Source organism: Nylanderia fulva, unplaced genomic scaffold, assembly GCF_048542155.1.
Source record: "Nylanderia fulva isolate GAGA-0341 unplaced genomic scaffold, ASM4854215v1 Scaffold13, whole genome shotgun sequence".
Lineage (NCBI taxonomy): Eukaryota > Metazoa > Arthropoda > Insecta > Hymenoptera > Formicidae > Nylanderia > Nylanderia fulva.
The window spans coordinates 5,351,571-5,371,543 of NW_028189518.1; the positions used below are offsets into that span (position 1 = coordinate 5,351,571).

A 19,973-nucleotide genomic window follows, 5' to 3' on the forward strand; every position below is an offset into this window, starting at 1 on the left:
TCGTACTAATTATGTTTAATATCCTTAAATATTGCACTACTTTTATGGTAAAAAGAAATGACATTATTGTCTATTAATTAAGTATTAAGAATATATTTTTGCGAAGAGATAATTGCTTTTTTCATTAATTATTTATAATTTTGTTAAAATACACGTTGTATCAAGTAAAAAAACATGACCAAAAATATATGTTTAAATTAAATTGATCAACAGAACACTATCGGAAATCTTTTTCAATGTTTTGTGTGTCATTACCAATCTCTCCCCGCGCTCAAGCATTCAATAAGCGCCTTGCGATCATATTTATAAGCCCCTGAACATCGACACAAGGTTAGTATAAAAGTGTTAGCAATTAATAACGCTTTATTTCGCTGTGTCCGATCATAAGGTAGAAATTTGTCGCTGGAAATTTCATGATTCAAAATTCCAAACGCAAGTAAATTCGCAAACATGTTTCGCATTTTTATGCTAGTTGCAACAATCTTTGTGATGATCAATGCGCAATTGAAGAGGTAAGTGCATATTGCATTGCGTTATATGATATGATAAATATTGAGATTATAGAGATAATTCTTTTTTTCGTAATTGCATCTGATATTTGGATTTGAAGCAAAGCTTGTGTGAATGCAACATTTCAATAATGATTTGACGAAATTATTTTACAAAAATGTATTTTTATTTATTTATTAGTAAAAAATGGAGACATAGAATGTTATAAAAAAAGTGATTTTTTGTGAATTCGCAAAATTTGTCTGTCTTATAGTTTTGGTCTACATTTAATCATAATTAACGTACATGTATTATAATTCAGGATAAAAACACTTAAGTATAAGTTATTTTGTCACGCGTAAACAAACTCTCAGTATCAATGCGTTGTTTTGTACTGGTTGTTTACTCAGCTCTGAGAATATATTCTGCTTTTAGAATATTATTTTATTTGGAATTATCTTCTTCTTTAAGTTATAATGACTATTTTATATATATAATAATTGAGCCATAAAATAAACATTATTTCAAATATATATGAAACGCATAACTCATATAAGTAATCTAGAAAAATCGCGGAGTTAATAAACGTTTCTGATATAGCTAATGCATAAAATGTATTGTGTAAAATATGTAAACTAAAACAGAATGTTTTTTATATTATTTCAAGGATTTTATTACACAAGATGGATTCTATTCGATACATTTTGAACAACGGTGGCACCTGTAACTTTCCAGTAATTTCTATAAACGATCCTAGAGTGTCTTCATACAAATATTTAGATGCTCAGTATTATGGTCTTATTACTATCGGAACTCCGCCGCAGGAATTTAAAGTAATATTTGATACTGATTCCTCAAATCTTTGGATAACATCCGAAAAATGCGTCTATTACAACATTGGTTGCTGTAAATAATTTATTAATATATATAGCGTCTGATATAAGGTGGCACACCGAAAATATACAATTAGATCTTGTTATTTGGAGATAATATTTCCTCAACAATTATTTTAAAAAATTTTTATTTTTAAAATCATTTTATTGCGATAATTTCTCATATTTTCTTCTATTTTTTACAGTATTCCATAGCAAATATGATAGTAAAAAATCCAGTACATATATACAAAATGATACTGCGATTGAGATTTCATGTAGCAGGGACTCTATAGCTGGAATTTTATCTACTGATGTAGTGAGTGTAAGTAATCATTAAACAAATAGGCCAATTTAGTCAACACAGACGTAGTTTATAAAATCTTTTCAAGTATTTTTATAGACTGCCATTCTCGTGATATTTTATTATTAATATATCAAATTATTTCTAGATTGCCGGTCTCAATGTTCAAAATCAAAAATTTGCGGAAGCAATGCAGGTTCGAAGCGTTGCGTTCATGTATGGAAAATTTAATGGTATATTGGGCATGGGTTTTAACATGTCATACGTCAACAAAGTAATACCTGTGCTCTACAATATAGTGAAACAAGATCTGGTATCATCAGCCGTTTTCAGCTTTTACTTTAATAAGTATGCATTTTCTTTTAATGCATTGCGTATGTATAAAAATGTTTTGGACAAAAAATATACATATATTACAATATAAAAAATATACAACCTGCGCAGAAATTTTTCGGCCAAGGTCGGTGGTGAATTAATATTGGGTGGTACCGATCCCGATTATTACGAAGGCGAGTTGACATATGTTCCTGTTAATGAGAAGGGATACTGGCAATTTACTATAGATAAGTACGTTATTTTCTAAATTATTGTCATAATCATAATTACAACAAATTGTTAATATTATTATTGTGCTGCAGGATCACAATATATAATCATATTTTCTACGTGGATGGCCGTGAAGAAATAAAAAATCATACCTTGTGCGCGCATGGCTGTGAAGCTATCGCTAATACAGGTACTTCATTAATATATGGACCATTTAGGGACGTCTCAATTATTAATGAGCTTATTGCAACTATTTATTGGAACAATTATGGAGAGCATAGAGTAAGTAAAACAATTATATTTTTCACAATAACATAGCTATCTGAAGAAGAATTATAAAAAGTTACTAAATTATAAATTGATATTTGTGTTGTAAGTTGCTACTTCTTAATTTGATATTCTCTTCTGTTTAAAGATATATTGCTTCAAGAAAGACGCTGCTAATATGCCAGTAATCAGTTTTATTATAGGTGGTAAAATGTTCAATCTTACAAGTCAGGATTACATCCAACCGGTGAATATTATAGATCTTATAATAGATTTAAACCCAGAAATAATTGTCGAGTCGACATTGATTTGACAATTATTGTTGGCCAGGAAATTATTTGAATTTAGAAAACTTACATTTTTTCTGTGTACTTCAATCAGGTGTCAAGAAATGATTACACGATTTGTAAAAGCAGTTTTGAATCGCAAGGCACTACATCTTGGACTCTAGGCGATATATTTCTTAGACGTTATTATAGTGTGTTTGATTTAGAAAAAAGCCGAGTGGGATTTGCCCCAGCGAAATAAATGTCGATTGCTATTTTTTTAAATAATATAATAAATATCATCGTATTTAAATAATAACTTCGCGATTAATTTAGTAACTTTTTTATAGTTTTTTAAAGTTTATTGACTAGTAATTTTTTATTTATAGTTTTGTGATACATTGTTATAAACGGATTTATTTAATTTGGAGAATTGAAATGAGGATATATATGGAAAATATTTTCTATTTTTAATTTGATATATTTTCTTTCAATTCACGCACTGTATTGTTATATTTATGAACACAAATAAACTTAAAAAAATGTATTTATCTATATACTTTATGTGTATATATATATATAAATTAATTTTTTGTTGGAGATAAACGAAAATGTGCACCAGTCACATATTACAATTTTTTGCATTATTTGTGCTAATTATGTTTTGTATTCTTAAATATTGCACTACTTTTATTGTAAAAATAAATGGCCTTATCGTCTATTAATTAAGTATTAAAAATATACTTTTGCGAAGAAGTATTTGCTTTTTTTATTAATTAAATGATAATTTTGTTAAAATACATGTTGTATTAATTAAAGAAGTATATCAAAAATATATGTTTAAATTAAATTGATTAATAGAAATCTATTGAAATTCTTTTTAAATGTTTTGTGTGTCGTTACCAATCTTTCCCCGCTTAAGCATTTAATAAACGCTTCGCGATCATATATATATATATATATATATATATAAGCCCCTGAATATTGATACAAGGTTAGTATAAGAATGTCAGAAATCGACAACGCTTTATTTCTCTGTGTCCGATCATAAGGTAGAAATTCGTCGCTGCCAATTTTGTTATTCGAAATTCCAATCACAAGTAAATTTGCAAACATGTTTCGCATCTTTATGCTAGTCGCAACGATCTTTGTGATGATCGACGCGCAATTGCAGAGGTAAGTGCATATTGCATTGCATTATATGATATGATAAATATTGAAATTATAAAAATGACTCTTTTTTTCGTAATTGCATCTAATTTTTTGGATTTGAAGCAAGGCTTGTGTGAATTCAATTAACGTTTCAATAACGATTTGACAAAATTATTTTACAAAAATGTATTTTTATTTATTTATTAGTAAAAAATAGAGATATAGAATGTTTTATAAAAATTGATTCTTTGTGAATTTGCAAAAATTGTCTGTCTACCCTACAGTTTTGGTCTACATTTAATTCATTAACGTACATGTATTATAATTCGAGATAAATACACTTAAGTATAAGTTATTTTTTCACGCGTAAGCTATAAACTCTCAGTACCAATGCGTTGTTTTGTACTGTTTGTTTACTCAGCTCTAAGTATATATTCTCCTTTTAGAATATTATTTTATTTGGAGTTATCTTCTTCTTTTAAGTTATAATGACTTTATTTTATATATATAATACTTGAGCCATAAAATAAACATTATTTCAAATTTATATAAAACGCATAAATCATATAGGTAATCTAGAAAAATCGGGGAATTAATAAATGTTTCTGATATAGCTAATGCATAAAATGTATTGTGTAAAATATGTAAACTAAAACAGAATGTTCTTTATATTATTTCAAGGATTTTATTACACAAAATGGATTCTATTCGATACACTTTGAACAACGGTGGCACCGGTGACCGTCTAGTAGTTTCTATAAACGAACCTAAGTTGTCTTTATGCAAATATTTAGATGCTCAGTACTATGGTCTTATTACTATCGGAACTCCGCCGCAGGAATTTAAAGTAATATTTGATACTGATTCGCCAATTTTTTGGATATTATCCGAAAAGTGCGCGTATTTCAACATTGGTTGCTGTAAGTAACTTATTAATATATACAAGGTGTTTGATATAAGGTATCACACCTTAAATATACAAGTAGATCTTGTTATTTGGAGATAATTTTTCCTCAGCAATTATTTAAAAACATTTTTTTAAATCTCTTTATTGCGATAATTTCTGATATTACTTTCTATTTTTTACAGTATTCAGTAGCAAATATAATAGTAAAAAATCTAGTACATATATACAAAATGATGCTATGATTCAGATTCCATGTGGCAAAGACTGTACGACTGGATTTTTATCTACTGATGTAGTGAGTGTAAGTAATCATTAAACAAATAGGCCAATTTAATCAATTACAATCATAGTTTATAAACCCTTTTCAAGTATTTATATACACTGCTATTCTCGTGATATTTTATTATTAATTTACCAAATTATATTTCTAGATTGCCGGTCTCAATGTTCAAAATCAAACATTTATGGAAGCAATACACGATCGATGCTTTGCGTTCGTGTATGGAAAATTTGATGGTATTTTGGGCATGGGTTTTAACATGTCATACGTCAACAAAGTAATACCTGTGTTCTACAATATAGTGAAACAAGATCTGGTATCATCAGCCGTTTTCAGCTTTTATTTGAATAAGTATGCATTTTTCTTTCATGCATTGCGTATGTTTAAATATATTTTTAACAATATATATATATATATATATATATATATATATATATATATATATTACAATATGAAAAATATACAACCTGCGCAGAGATTTGTCGGCCAAGGTCGGTGGTGAATTAATATTGGGTGGTACCGATCCCGATTATTACGAAGGCGAGTTGACGTATGTTCCTCTTAATAAGAATCGATACTGGCAATTTACTATAAATGTGTACGTTATTTTCGAAATTATTCTCATAATTATAATTACAACAAACTGTTAATATTATTATTGTGCTGTAGGATCAGAGTACGTCATATCTTGGACGAGGAAGGCTATCCAGCAATACATGGATATATCTTGTGCCCGAGTGGCTGTCAAGCTATCGTTAATGCAGGTACCTCATTAATATATGGACCAACTAGTGACATCTCAATTATTAATCAACTTCTTGGAACTATTTACATTAATGGAGAGCATAGAGTAAGTAAACAATTATACTTTTTACAATGACATAGCTATTTGTAGAAAACTTATAAAATATGACTAAACTATAAATTGATATTTGTGTTGTGAGTTGCTATTTCATAATTTGATATTGTCTTTTGTTTAAAGGTAAACTGCAGCAAAATAGACTCTGCTGAAATGCCAGTAATCAGTTTTATTATAGGTGATAAAATGTTCAATCTTACTAGTGAGGATTACATCCAACCGGTGAATATTATAAATCCTATAATAAATTTAAACCTAGAAATGATTGCCGAATCAACGTTGATTTGACAATTATTGTTGGTTATAAAATTATTTAAATTTAGAAAATTTACTTTTTTTCTGTGTGCTTTAATCAGGTGTCAAGAAATGATCACACGATTTGTAGAAGCAGTTTTGAATCGCAAGACACTACATCTTGGACTTTAGGCGATATATTTCTTAGACGTTATTATAGTGTATTTGATTTGGAAAGAGGCCGAGTAGGATTTGCCCCAACGAAATAAATGTTGATTGCTACTTCTTAAAATTATATAATAAAAGACATCGCATTTAAATGATAAATCCGCGATTAATTTAGTAACTTTTTTATAGTTTTTTAATGTTTATTGACCAATAATTTTTTATTTATAGTTTTGTGTCACATTGTTATAAACGGATTTATTTGTTTTGGAGAATTGAAATGAGAATATATATGGAAAATATTTTCTATTTTTAATTTGATATATTTTCTTTGAATACACTCACTGTATTGCTATATTTCTGAACACAAATTCTAAAAAATGTGTTTTTCCATATATTATATATATATATATATATATATATATATATATACATATATAAACGTACCTATATAATTACATTTAAATAATTTTTAATTTCTTAAATTATCTTGTTCTTTTCTACCTTTTTATGTTATTAAAATTGCCATGTATTACTTTTCCTGTGCTCTCTAACATATATTATAAGATTTCCGAGATTTGGCAAGTATCTAAAGCCATACTGTGGGATGCAACGATTCTAACTTTTGGCATTCATGCGTGGAATTCATAACGCGATACATAATCCGAATCTCAGACAGCATTTAACACAATCTTTGTATTCTAGTTTATTTAATTTTGAGTGCTCGAAAGTTCTGGGCAACGTTTAACCGTGCGCTCATTAGGGCGTCGTTAAATGAGAACTCATTTGCATTATTCGCGAAACAACACGCGGAAGGAATAATTTTGTGATGTGCGATCGTTGCACGTGAATTACTTAATTCAGAAAAAGATACTTCATCTTATATGGTATATATCGATAGTCGTACTCCTCTCGCGCGATTTACTTGCATTTTTACGAACTTTTCTATCTTGATGGAAATCGAGTTATTGCGCATAAATATCCAATAGATATCGAGACTTTCTTGCCATAATATCAATACTCTTCAAAATAATGTGTGGAGATAAAGGAGCAAATATTCTACATTTGTAATATTTTCTTTTCACTCTTCCTTCTTCTCTTCAACTCTGATTTTTAGTCGGTAAAGTGCTGTTTGTTTCAAAATATTGATGTAACTCCGTTGAGGAAAATAATGACATAAAACATATGTTATCTTAAAATAAATGAATACTTGAAATTATTCTCTCTCGAAACTCTCAACGTTATAATACACAACAGAATCCAATAAAAATACCAATTATTATGTTTCTCTACATAATGTGTGTTGAAGATTGTAGCTATTTACATTTACGATTTTTATTATACAGAATTAAATAAACGGTCTATTGTATACTTTAAACGTTTTTGAATCAAATTAACTATATATTTTTTAAGGTATTTTTTATATTTCCGCTTTATTTTACAATAGAAAAATTTGTCTATTTAATGCAAAGAAAATTAAAAAAAAATAACATTTATAAATAAATATACTCTTTTTTTCCAGCATCAGCAATAACCGTTCCATTTTTTTCATTCTTGCAGCTTTCAATTTTTTTTCTATATTTCTTATGTTTTAAAAAAGAAATAATTTAATCAAGAAAAAACTTCAAATGTTCAACAATTCTAAACGTAATAATGCCTAGTAAAATATTTGAAAAATTGCGTTTTAATCATATTCGAAACAAAAAAGAACAAAAAAAGAATCATGGTCACTCGTATCATAAAGTTAATGCCATATCCGATAATTGTAATCAACGTATAATTTTATTACGTATTATTGCAAAATGATATCATCCACCTTGTTCGCCTTGTTTTATATCACGGATGTAAAATCCATTCGGGGCAAATGTACGCAGAGATACTACTTGACGATACGTACATCCGTGCTTGTGGTCAGACAAACACACCGATTTCGCAATGCACGAGTTGAAAATCAACACTGCTAGCACGTGCAACGATGCGTCCTTTCGTCCACGCGTCCATCCATCTGTTGTCAGTTGCTTGTCTACCATCCTGTATGATTACGCGCGCAGTTGTAAAGTGTTGTTGACCGGACAATGAGCTGTCAGTCTATCTACTCTGGCTTGTGTCACGTTCACATAAAATAATGCTAGTAAGAGGATATCGCGTCATTAAGAAAGAATTGTTCGCACTACTTTCTTCGCGAACGATCGTATACATACAGGGAGTAGACAAAATAATGTCAACACCTGTGAAAGAGGGATATTTATATTTGTTTGTTAATAAAATGTTGGGCCGCCATTTATCTTTTTTCCAGTAAAATGTAGTCTCATTCCTCTATCTATCAATTGCTTTGGAGATGTTGAAAGAGGAAATCTGCTTCTCACTCTTTTTCAAAATTGTCTACAGATGTTTAAATATTTTCCCTGGCCAGCACAATTACAAAATTTGAATATCATTGAGCCACTATGGGCGATTTTGGAGAAGAGAGTAAAGAGTTTTGTTTGATGATATTCAAATTTGATAATTGTGCTGGCCAGAGAGAATGTTTGGGCATCTTAATGGCTTAATATTATCGGACTGTGGACAGTTTTGAGGAAGAATGAGAAGCGGATTTCCTCCTTCAACATCTCTAGGGTAATTAACGGATGGAAGAATGAGACAGTGTTGCACTGGAAAGGAGACAAGTGGTGACCCAACATTTAATTAATGAACAGGTATAAATATCCCTCTTTCAAAAGTGTTCACATTATTTTTATATACGTGACAATAACAATGAAAGCTTCACGGCGAAAAATATTTTCTCTAAATTCGTAATATATATATATATATATATATATAATATATATATATATATATATGTATATGCATTAAAAGTGACTAATGTATATTAACAGAAGAATAAAATATTTATCTTATAAAGCTCAGCTGCTTAAGTATTTGTAATTATACGAGCACGCGCAATCTCTGTTGACGAAAGAATACTTTAAAAGCGTATAAATCGATCGAATCTGACCTAGAGTCTTTTCTTGAGCAAAAAGGACACGCCCATATCATCTCGGTTCATTTCACATCTCAAAGCGTTAACATATCTTTCCACTCTACTTTCTTACAGCAATATCTCCCTCGGGAAAGATACGCGCGTTTTATTATTGTACATCCCGCTGCATATCATTCAAAGTGTCCGTGATACTCAATTAAAGTCAATGTATTTGTACAAGGCATCGAGCATGATAGTCAACACGAATCATCATCTCGTGCTCGTTTAAAATGAATAGCGCTGAACAGGGAGATGAGCAGTCTTGGTTACAGACATTTATCCGTACGACACCAGGTATCTGTTATTTTAATGAATGCCGCGGAGTGTATGTGTTTGTACATCTTTAACGAGGCATATGTGAGTAAATCCTCGTTAAAACCAACTCTCTCGCACACAAGATTCACCTCGTATGATCCATCTACGCATTATATTCCAGAAAAGACTCCGAGATGTGTAGAAAAATATTCAACGTTTTTTTAAACATACATCCTGTACGGATGTATACATATCTATTTTTTTCTATTACGCAATATTTTTCAATTTAGTCACAAACGTTTAATCAACCTGTTATTAAAATTGTAAAGCATATGCGATTTATATCAAAAGCTTTTTTTAATATTTTAGAAATAATGTTAATAATTACGGATAAAATAAGGTGTGTATATTTTGAAGATGGTACGATATTATACAATTTGTTATTTATTATAAATATTTATGAAAATGTATGTCTCATCTTTTTTTATATTTTTCGCTTATTTTAATCTGTCTGCAGCAAATATTTTTTGTTATATCCAACTTTTATTCGCATAATACTATATTTTTTAAATTAAGAGTTTAACAAGGCTCTGTAATATAAATATAAATTTAAAGATATAAGACAGGCAGTAAGAGCCAACTCGCGGATTACAGTGCGTTATCCTAACGAAACTAAATTTTTCGTTAGGATTAATACTATATTTTTTATTACTTCTTATTATTTTGAATTAAATATCATATATAATAATTTCATAAAATTACAATTTATATATAATTATAAATAATATATTATTATATAATTATTTCACGAAATTATAATAACAAGATATTTTATTCTCAGATTACAGTAAATTTATATTGTTATTTAATCACGGTATTATTGAAATAAACATTAACATATTTTGAAACTAAAATAATAGTATTTTTTATTCGCGTAGAAAACGAGAACTGTTGCCTTTAATTAACGCAAAAACTAATAAAATAAATATTAGCGGAGAAAAATCATGCGAACAAAACGCGTTGAAAAACTTCGACTTTATTAACGTGACTTTTATTAGATACGATATAGCGATGATATAAATACGCGTAATCGCGCATCTCTCAAGTAATATATGTAGCTTGTTGCGAGGGCGATAGTACATCACTCATATGAATCGTACATTAATCTTCTTCGAAGTGGAAGGACCGATGTCGCGCGCAGAGTTTCACGGGATGACGAACCGTTTCCCCGAAATATAGCATTTCCATTGATCAGCCAGCGTTCACTTAGTAGAATTCAGATTCGCCGTCTTCACATAGAGGCATTGTCTGGCTTGAGGCCCGTACGTCACTAATGGGGGTGTGCACGACCCCAGATACCCCGACTGCATGACAAATGCACTAATCGGCCTTCAGTATAGAATCGTTATGCCCGCGCAAAGCTATGAGTGATTACTTTGACCCGACGATGGCGCCGCTTCGATGAATATTGAACGAAAGGCCGATTACATATTCCGTAGACGTTATCGTAATTTTACAGTGATGAGGGAAAGTAAGAACTTGGCTGAAGCCCTCGGATTTTCATATCCGCGTCTGATACGTCGTGCTTTAATTGAAAAATAAGAAACAAAATACAAAATATGTATGTATAAATTGCTGTTTTCTCCTGATAAGGAAAAATATGAAAAGCTTGTAAAATATGAGAATTTCTGTAATCTTCTGTTTTAAATCAACATAAACATTGCAAAACGCGAAATAAATTCAGTAGATAACGCATTTCTCTCCAACTTTCCCCATTTTTTATATTACTTGTGTATAAAATATTTTTTACATACTCGTCAACTCTATACACATTTTTGCATTAGGTATTATCTCCCTCTTTCTTTTTCACTTTTACTCTCTTTTTATGATAGCGCATCTTTCGTGATGTTAAAAATGTATCAGTCTTATTTTTGCTTACAAAACGCTATTTTTCTTCGTACGAGCTCTATTTGCGCATAAACCCTGTTTCTTGCGGAAGATTGGTGTACGTTCGTATCAGTTCACGAGCGAGATGGGAGCGTGATTAGGTAACGTTACTGCACCAATATGGAATCGAAATCGCACCAAGACCGGTAGCGCCGTGATACGTATAATGAAATATGGTTATTGATACAAATTGCCGCGGATACATTTTAGTACATATTTGTCACACCGAGAAAATTATTGCGACACCGATATTATTGGTCCCCTAAATCACTGTTTAAGGGGAAGGGAGGAATACGTTGGTAGAATAGATAAGTTTATCCAACGCAATTGCGATATGGGAACACCGATCGTAAAATCCGAGGTGTGAGAGAATAGTAAAATCCTTCGGCTTAAATCGAACGAAGAAATATGCCGTGGCGCCAAAGTAGCTTTCGGAAAAGTTTTTAAAGTCCGGCTTCTAGAGAAAGTTTCGAGGGCTATTCTTTTACGAGAATTTCGCACGTTCTAAAGGTAAGCGTGCATAAACTTTCGATTGCCATATAAATATATAAAAATATAATATTTCTATTTTATAGAAATATGAGCAGTAAAATCAATCACATCTGACAAATATTTGAAATAACACAAGCTCTTACATTTTTTTAATTATTTCTGTATTATATTTCTCTTCTAAATACATCTTTTATACACACGTATACACGATTTGGAAAATACTATGCAAATATTTTTATTTCTCTCTTATCTTTATTTTGTTTATCCTATTTACCTTATTACGGCAGAAATTAAAGTTTTTATCAATGCGAATGAAACATGAAAGATTTATTAAAACGCATGATGAGAAAAAATATGTTATGCATTCCATTAGCTTTATCATCATTTTTGAGAGATATTTTCTACATCTCAATCACTTTTTGAAATTGTAGACAAATTTTTTTCTCTAGTTTTTTTACACAATACCATTACTTTTTTAATTAAAAAATGTTTAACTTTGATATAATAATAAACTAATCTGCTTTATAAAATCTTATTAATGCTATTTCACTAATATATATGTATACATATTACCAATATGCATACACCCCAAATCAATAGTTAATTTTGCTCTTGCAGCTTACAAACAACCAGAGATTCGTCAGCGACTTCAATGATTAAAACAAATAAAGGAATGAAAATACAAAATCAAAGTATTTAACTACAAACAATTTAAACCACAAACCATATTTTGTTTGTAGTTTAAAGCATGTTAGATTAATTTTATTTGACGCGTTATTTTTCCCATTAAAAATCGTTGATGGTTCTAGTTCCAATCAAGCTGAACTTTTATTTGTCGAGCAATAAAGGAAGCAAATAGAAATTACTTCGTCAAAGTCCAACGATGACAAATGTCAGTTCTCGAGAAAGGGTTGGAAAACTCATTAAACGGGCCTGTCGGTTGATGACTCTCTATAGTATCATTATTATCGGGAGCATTCGAGTTAACTGCATTCGAGCATTCTAGGTGCCGACCTAGTCCGCAAGCTTAACTATTTCCTCTCCCTCCTTTTGTTTCCGCGGCATTTCCGTTCCTGGGGCACCCAACCTTCGCCCGCGCTTCCATCAATCATTTCAGTTTTGCGCAAGATTCGCCCATTATTCGAATCCCTGTCCTCCGTTTTCTTCCACTGCTTGCACCTTCCGTTCAGTCAAATCTTTTCCGCTATTTCGCAAAATCGAACCGTCAACTTGTATCATTTAAAACTACACGAGAAAGTTTCTCACAATTTATGCTTTGAAATATTTTTCTTATGTGAAGCTGTATGCATAACGAAAGTATGCATCACGGGATATTTTTACGAAATAAAAATGCAATTAAAATTTATATGTAAATTAAAAAGGAACGAACACGTACAAAATACTGTATGATAAAGCGATATTAATATATCATCAAGCGATATCCATATATATATATATATATATATATATATATATATATAAAGACGCGGCTAGAATAATTATGAATATATTGTCCAATAATAATAAATTATGTATGAGTAAATATCTTTTCCGTCATTGAAAAAACCAATTTTTGACAAAAATAATACGTGCCTTATCGCGAAGCTGGCGGCGATATATTAAAATTACTGCAATTTAATGCAGCGCAGATTATATTTAGCGCTATTATTATGAAAAATGGAATGATGTGTACTTTTTTCTACGACCGCGATTGCCCGCAGCAGCGATACACATATACGCAAACCGCGAAGAGTTGGAAATTTCATCGCAGTTTGCCCGACCGCGAAAACTGCAAAAAATATCGCATCGATATTCTCGCATATGAAGAGAGAATCCTAGAAAGTATGCTTAGTATATAATCGATACTACTAATATTCTCGTATAATTATGACTATATGGATTAACGATTTATATTTATGTTGATGTATAACAAATTTCTATTTTAAATATCTTAAGCATAAAGTTTGCAACAAAAAATATTTTGCTCATTAATTACAGATTAATAAACTTTTAAATCTAATTTAACTCTACGATAATGTTTTATAAATTTTCCAACATGCGGAAACATATTTAACTTTCGAAATTTAATTTAAATATCTTTATTTTATCATTACTTATTTTCCATGTTATAACCATCAAATCGCTATTTATATAAATTTAATAATTTTATCGATCCAAAATACATTTGTTATTTTAAAGAATAATAGATTTTTTTGTTTAGAATTTGCCTCTATAGAATTCTACAAAAAAATTGTTATTCCATTTTAAAAAATAAAGTTGAACATCTCTTTCACATCTCTATCCACGACAAAACTATTGTCATCACACAATTTAAAATCGTAAAATGTCTAGCTTCTAAATGTCCTATATTTTCAAGGTTCTTTTTATGATTTAAAATTTTAAAATAACAGATTCGGTAGATGACGTATATACTGCGTAAAAACAAGCATTGGATGAATCAATATAGGATTCTCAAATTTGTTTCTTAAAATAATGATTTCATTATAGAATTTAAATAAATAATAAAAAAGAATATAAAAAAGCTATATTAGCTAGTTGTATAACTTTTAATATAATAATTACTTCTCTTTACTTAAATATTATTTCATTTACCGTAATAAATTAATAGAAATTTCTGTTTTCACCATATTTACGCAGTAATTATATACATTCGGTATATACATATAATTGGATCAAACAAAGGCTAGTCTCTTTCTAAAATAAATTTACGACGTAAATAGGTAATATAGGATTTTTGTCCGTTTAATTTAGCCCTCACGTTTATTTCAATGAGCCTTCACTCCAGGAGTTCTAGGTAATGAGAAAGCAGTAAAGACAGATTAAGAGATCCCCAAACTCTTCCCATTCTCAGAGCCAACATTCTTTTGTGACAAATCCATTAGGGACTTCGAAGAAATTGAGTTTGTGCCCGCGATTCATTATAACCTCATTTATAAATGAGAACTAACTGCTCGCCCAGAAAACTACGACAGCTCTTTTAATTATCGCGTTTTAACAATGCAGGTCCAATAAATCATTCGAAAACGAGATAAATCTCAATTATAAGAGAATCGTCAACTCTTTATTATAATCTTTATAAACGTATTTAAGTATTTCAAATAATGCGAATACAGAAAATATTTATAAAATATTTTGTTCGTGCAAATAATGAGCAAAATATATGTATATATATATATATGTATATATATATATATATATATATATATATATATATATACAAAATCATCTTATAAAACATTGTATCAAATAAAATTAAATAAAAATGTATAAAGATGGAATATTTGAAATGTTTTGATCTTTAAAAAATCTTGTAACGATGAATTTTGGAAAAAATATTAAATCTATTACAAACTATTAAAAAAACAATATTTCAAGATTTCTTTTATCCCTAAAAGTACTACTACCACCTTAACTCTTAAAATATTAAAATGTGTTTGATAATGCACGTGTGTTGCAATTTATTAATATTTAAGTATCTATACAATTTTCGCAAAAATCGTAATTATTCTGGAAAGTATAATATTCCCTTAAAGAGATAATATAATATAATATGATCCTGAAACTTTATTAGTGTACGTACTCGAAGATACTTACGTACATAATTTTATGTTAATATCATGTACATGTATGCTCATTACAACTTCGGTACAGTTAGTTTAGTTCAGTTTGTGATTTAATATTACAATTTTCTTCTTAACTTTCAGTTTAAAATTAGAAGAATCGCGAGGTATTGTATATCAATTAATATAACATTTTTATAGCGAATCCTTTTTTTAAAATTGTTAGATTCTGATATACAATATAAATCTGTGCGTATTTAAAAAAGAGTAAACTTAAATTTTAATTATGCTTTATTTATAAATAATTAGTATTTTATTTAGTTTAAGACAATTTCCCTCTCTCTCTCTCTCTATATATATATATATATATATATATATATATGGCTTCTTACAAAGCTAATCACTATTAAACTAAATGTGAAACTTACGCCCAAGCAAGTCTGTCTCCTCTTCTCTTTGAAGTACACACGATCTAGAAAATCGCCTTTCACGTAGAACACCGCATCGAAAGACAATGGCACAAAATCAAGTGAATTCGGTGAATGAGAACGCAACCAAAAGGAGACAAACTCTTTTGAGAAGCACTTGCTACGAAATATCCAAGCACTTTCGGCACAGCTTTTGCTCGACACTCTTAGATCTCACGAGAGCAATCGATCCTCGAGACGGCGGTTACGATCTCGAATCGCAACAACCCTCGAGAAACACTCGAGAATGTTTAACAGTTTTTCACGTGGAAACCCATGATATGACGTTTCGCCAGGACGATAGCCATTTATTAAAGGAATCTCGCTGCGCTTCCGAGCGAATAGAGACGGCTACTTTTGTCCTCATGCATATTTTATTTTCTTCCGCGATGTCGCGTACGATCTTCTATTACGACGCGCAGCTGTCGCGTTGATCCAATTTCGATCTCAACTCGCGGAGAACTTTGTGCCCGAGAAATGGGAAATTAATAGAACGCACCGTCAACACTTTTCAGCCGCAGTTTTACGCGAGCGCCGAAAGGCGTGTAATCTCCGATGACGAAGAGAAAGAGAGCTTCGCGTACGTCGACAATGTCAATATTGTCACAGTCAGTCGCGAATATCGTATATTAGGATTTTATCTCGACGACTATCAGCCGCAAAAAAAAGTGAAGTTTATTATCAATCATATTTTTTCATTCGATAGCATAATTTTATTTCAATATACAATAACGCGCAATTTTGTTTTTTGGACGACTGATTTTTTTTTGTTCGAATCGTACTTCAACACTAATTACATGCAATTTCTATTTCAATTTTGCTAAATTTGTGATATTTTTTGCCTAATTGCTCCGTGACGTTTCTCATATACGTTTCGCACTTGTATAATGCTGATTAAGGTAAAGCACGCCTCGTAATTTTATCTTGACGTATCTTCTCAATCTCTCAAGAAGCGGATAATTACGTTGATAAAACACGCGATAAAAGTTCGAAGGAATTTCAAATAACAGGCAATCACGAATGCACTTTATGGGAAAATTTCATGTCTCTGAACGGCATTCCAGCAAGATAAGAGCACTATTATTGTTAATATTTTTGCGTTTTACACAACACTTTAACCACTCGAAAATTGCGGTTGTGCACAGTGGAGGACCGATCAAATGGTCAGTCGGAGTTTTATCCGTACGAGTACTTTCCGCCGGCACTTCGCGTAATCGTTTTCGAGAGCACGCCTCGTCTAGTCACGTAAAGAAGCAGAGCACGACGAGTTACTATTTCTGCAAACGTGTTTTTACAGTTCATGTGTGTCTTTTTACAAAGATCATCATACATTTGCGACAAATAACGGTGTTGTTCTCGAAATTTCTTTTTCAAACACTCCAAAGCTTTCGAGAAAATACTCGCATTATAATCACAAGTGATTTAAATGATGTTTTTAACACGTCACGAGGCGCTTCCCACGAATTTTTTGCCCAGTCATTCACGAGACACGCGTTCACGATGTATCATTCGAGTATCATTCGAGGAAAATTATTTTCTTTTTCCTCTTCTCGCGAATTTTTTTTATTAGCATCTCGGCGACGTCAAACGATCTTATTCCCTTCGCTTCACTGCACTTTCCTATAACTTTGCGTGGCACAAATAATGCCTGCTCTGACAATGACAGATCCTCAAGAATTCGTACGCGGAATAATGTGATTGAAGAGTTTCATTTTTTTTTGTTTTTGAAATAGATTGGATTGTTATTCTGAGACCTTTATAACAAGAGTTAACTCGATAATCATTTTAAATTGACACTAATATGATTCGAATTTCATTTGATTATGTACGTGATTTATCTAAGGTTAACGTGATTTATCTTTTGCATCACTTTTGCGCGGATCTTAATATTTTTTATAAAATTTATTAGACGCTTCTTTTTCTTTTTAATTATAAAAATCTTATTAGAGGAACTGAGATTTATATATTTGTAACGCGTTTTCATAAAACTTTATTTAATTTTGTCGACAATTTTATCGACAAGCGACTACAAAAAAAATGTAAATTTATATAGAGTCAGGGCAGTGAGCTACTTTTTTAAAATAAATTTTCTGATAAATCTTCGCATTCAAGTGCCGCTGAGAATCAAAAGATTTGTGCTTGTATTAAGCTCAGGGCTATTAAAGAGGGCCCGGAGCCGAAGCTTTAATGTAAATTTTTGCTGACACATTTACGCACTGCCGTAGAAATATTCTCATTGAACATTACATTAAACATAGCTTGTTACAGTCTCCCTTAATACAAGATTCAATTTTAAATTCAAGATCCTCAGCGAGCCATCCAAAACGTTTTCATTCCCAAAATCGCATAAGTTTTATCACGTTGAAAACGCGAAATACCACTTGATTGCTTCAGATATGTCAAATGTATTATCACTTGAGTTTTGATCAAATTTTTTAAATACCAATGACACTACAATGTTTCGCTCGTCATACTCCGTGTGATTATTATTTTTTTTTTTTTTTTATATACAAACAAGAGACTCAACGCGCGGGAATACTTTAATCCGGATTTTACTGAACGCGTTTTATGACACATTCACTGCAAGTATCATCTCACTGCCGCAGAATCCCAGGATTTATTTTAAATCATTCGAGCATCTCGAGCACGTTTTAGACTATCGTTCTCCACGCGAAACAAATTTTACGTAAAATTTTCCACAATTTTTCCGCAAATAGCGCAATTTTTCTTTCTTTTCACTGAAAGAAATGCAATATGCATTTGCAGTTTTCGACAATTCAAGCGTTCTCTCTCCCTGGTACGTGGACCGGATCATCTGTGATTTCGCAGAAAATCTCCGCATTCCCGCGAGTACATTCTGATAGCATTCAGATTCATGAAACTGCGCCCGGAAACGAAACAAATTGCACGGCAAATAGCGCTAAATGACGTTTCCCTATTTCGAGTTAATAAAACTGAATCCAAAGCAAGTTTGAAGAATTTATTTTTTAATTATATACACACGCACACTATTTGTTGAGAGCGCAGCATCTGTCAGCGATAGACGTTTTCGCGACTGATCGTTCACTCGTCCATTGGTCGCCCATGATTTATTTTGACGTGTGTAACTTTGTTTCCTTCTCATTAAGAGCACTTTCGCAATTTCCTTCGAGAACTTTGATAGATTTTCTTCGATGTTCTTCGATCACAGTTCGAGATTGTTATACGCGCCGGTCGAACAATCTATCGCGACAACAGAGATGAAATGAATGAATTTCGACAAAAATAAAACATAATTTCGATTTTTTCCCTCGAAAAGTGATCGCACTTTAGCGACGGATGCGCGCGCGAAACCACCACGAGTGATGCTGAGGTCGAACTGGAGCCTCCGACGCGGCGCTAGCGTCGCTACGAGCGAGGGGTAAACCAAAATCACCCTCTCCCGTGCCGCGAAGTCCACCCCCGAGAAAGAGGGTGGTAGCAGTGGCGGAGGAAAAGCTAAGTCGCCCGGAGTTTGAGGTGCGAATCACGTGGGAAAACGGGAGATTTCTTTTTAAAAAGAACAAAAATGTAATACGATTGCCATTGTCCGCTAATCCTACTTATCTTCTGCAAATTAGTACCAAACAAGTTTTACGAACATTTCGTGACGATAATCTTTTCCTGTCCGATTGTCATTAAATCTTTTAGGCCACTAAAAAAGATAATTAATGCATTTCAGGAGAGACGTATCAAATAAATTTAAACTAGATACTCTCCTTTTTCGCTAAATTGCTCTTTAAAAAAGAAAATATGTTTATTAGATTGTATAAAATAAACAAGCCTAAAATTGATAGATGTTATATATTTAAATATTATTGCGTGCCAAGGAAATTTATATAGTCAAAATAAA

General features: G+C 31.1%; 3 protein-coding genes across 9 annotated transcripts in view; 2 read left to right on the forward strand and 1 right to left on the reverse strand.

The window, feature by feature from the left end:
* LOC114932538 (protein amalgam) overlaps positions 1-19,446 on the reverse strand; it is a 219,677-nt gene extending 200,231 nt beyond the window's left edge. For 6 of the 7 annotated variants that reach the window (XM_029304813.2, XM_029304812.2, XM_085479843.1 and 3 more), the window contains exon 1: positions 19,110-19,446. In XM_029304813.2, coding sequence (XP_029160646.2) covers positions 19,110-19,132 — 23 coding nt within the window. In that variant the 5' untranslated portion in view covers positions 19,133-19,446. Of the gene's footprint in view, positions 1-16,063 lie in introns of all 7 variants that reach the window. The other variant, XM_085479841.1, reaches the window with a different exon arrangement.
* Positions 299-3,360, forward strand: LOC146724478 (lysosomal aspartic protease-like). Its single transcript, XM_029304806.2, has 8 exons — positions 299-512; positions 1,157-1,395; positions 1,568-1,686; positions 1,814-2,013; positions 2,110-2,232; positions 2,304-2,493; positions 2,627-2,725; positions 2,860-3,360. The coding sequence occupies exons 1-8, from the start codon at positions 451-453 to the stop codon at positions 3,004-3,006; spliced, it is 1,179 nt and encodes a 392-aa protein (XP_029160639.1). The 5' UTR covers positions 299-450; the 3' UTR covers positions 3,007-3,360.
* Positions 3,761-6,697, forward strand: LOC146724479 (lysosomal aspartic protease-like). The gene is made up of 8 exons (XM_085479728.1): positions 3,761-3,920; positions 4,578-4,816; positions 4,986-5,104; positions 5,235-5,434; positions 5,559-5,681; positions 5,753-5,933; positions 6,066-6,164; positions 6,299-6,697. Exons 1-8 carry the CDS (start codon positions 3,859-3,861, stop codon positions 6,443-6,445), a joined length of 1,170 nt encoding a protein of 389 aa, XP_085335854.1. The 5' UTR covers positions 3,761-3,858; the 3' UTR covers positions 6,446-6,697.
* Positions 19,447-19,973: the final 527 nt, after the last annotated feature.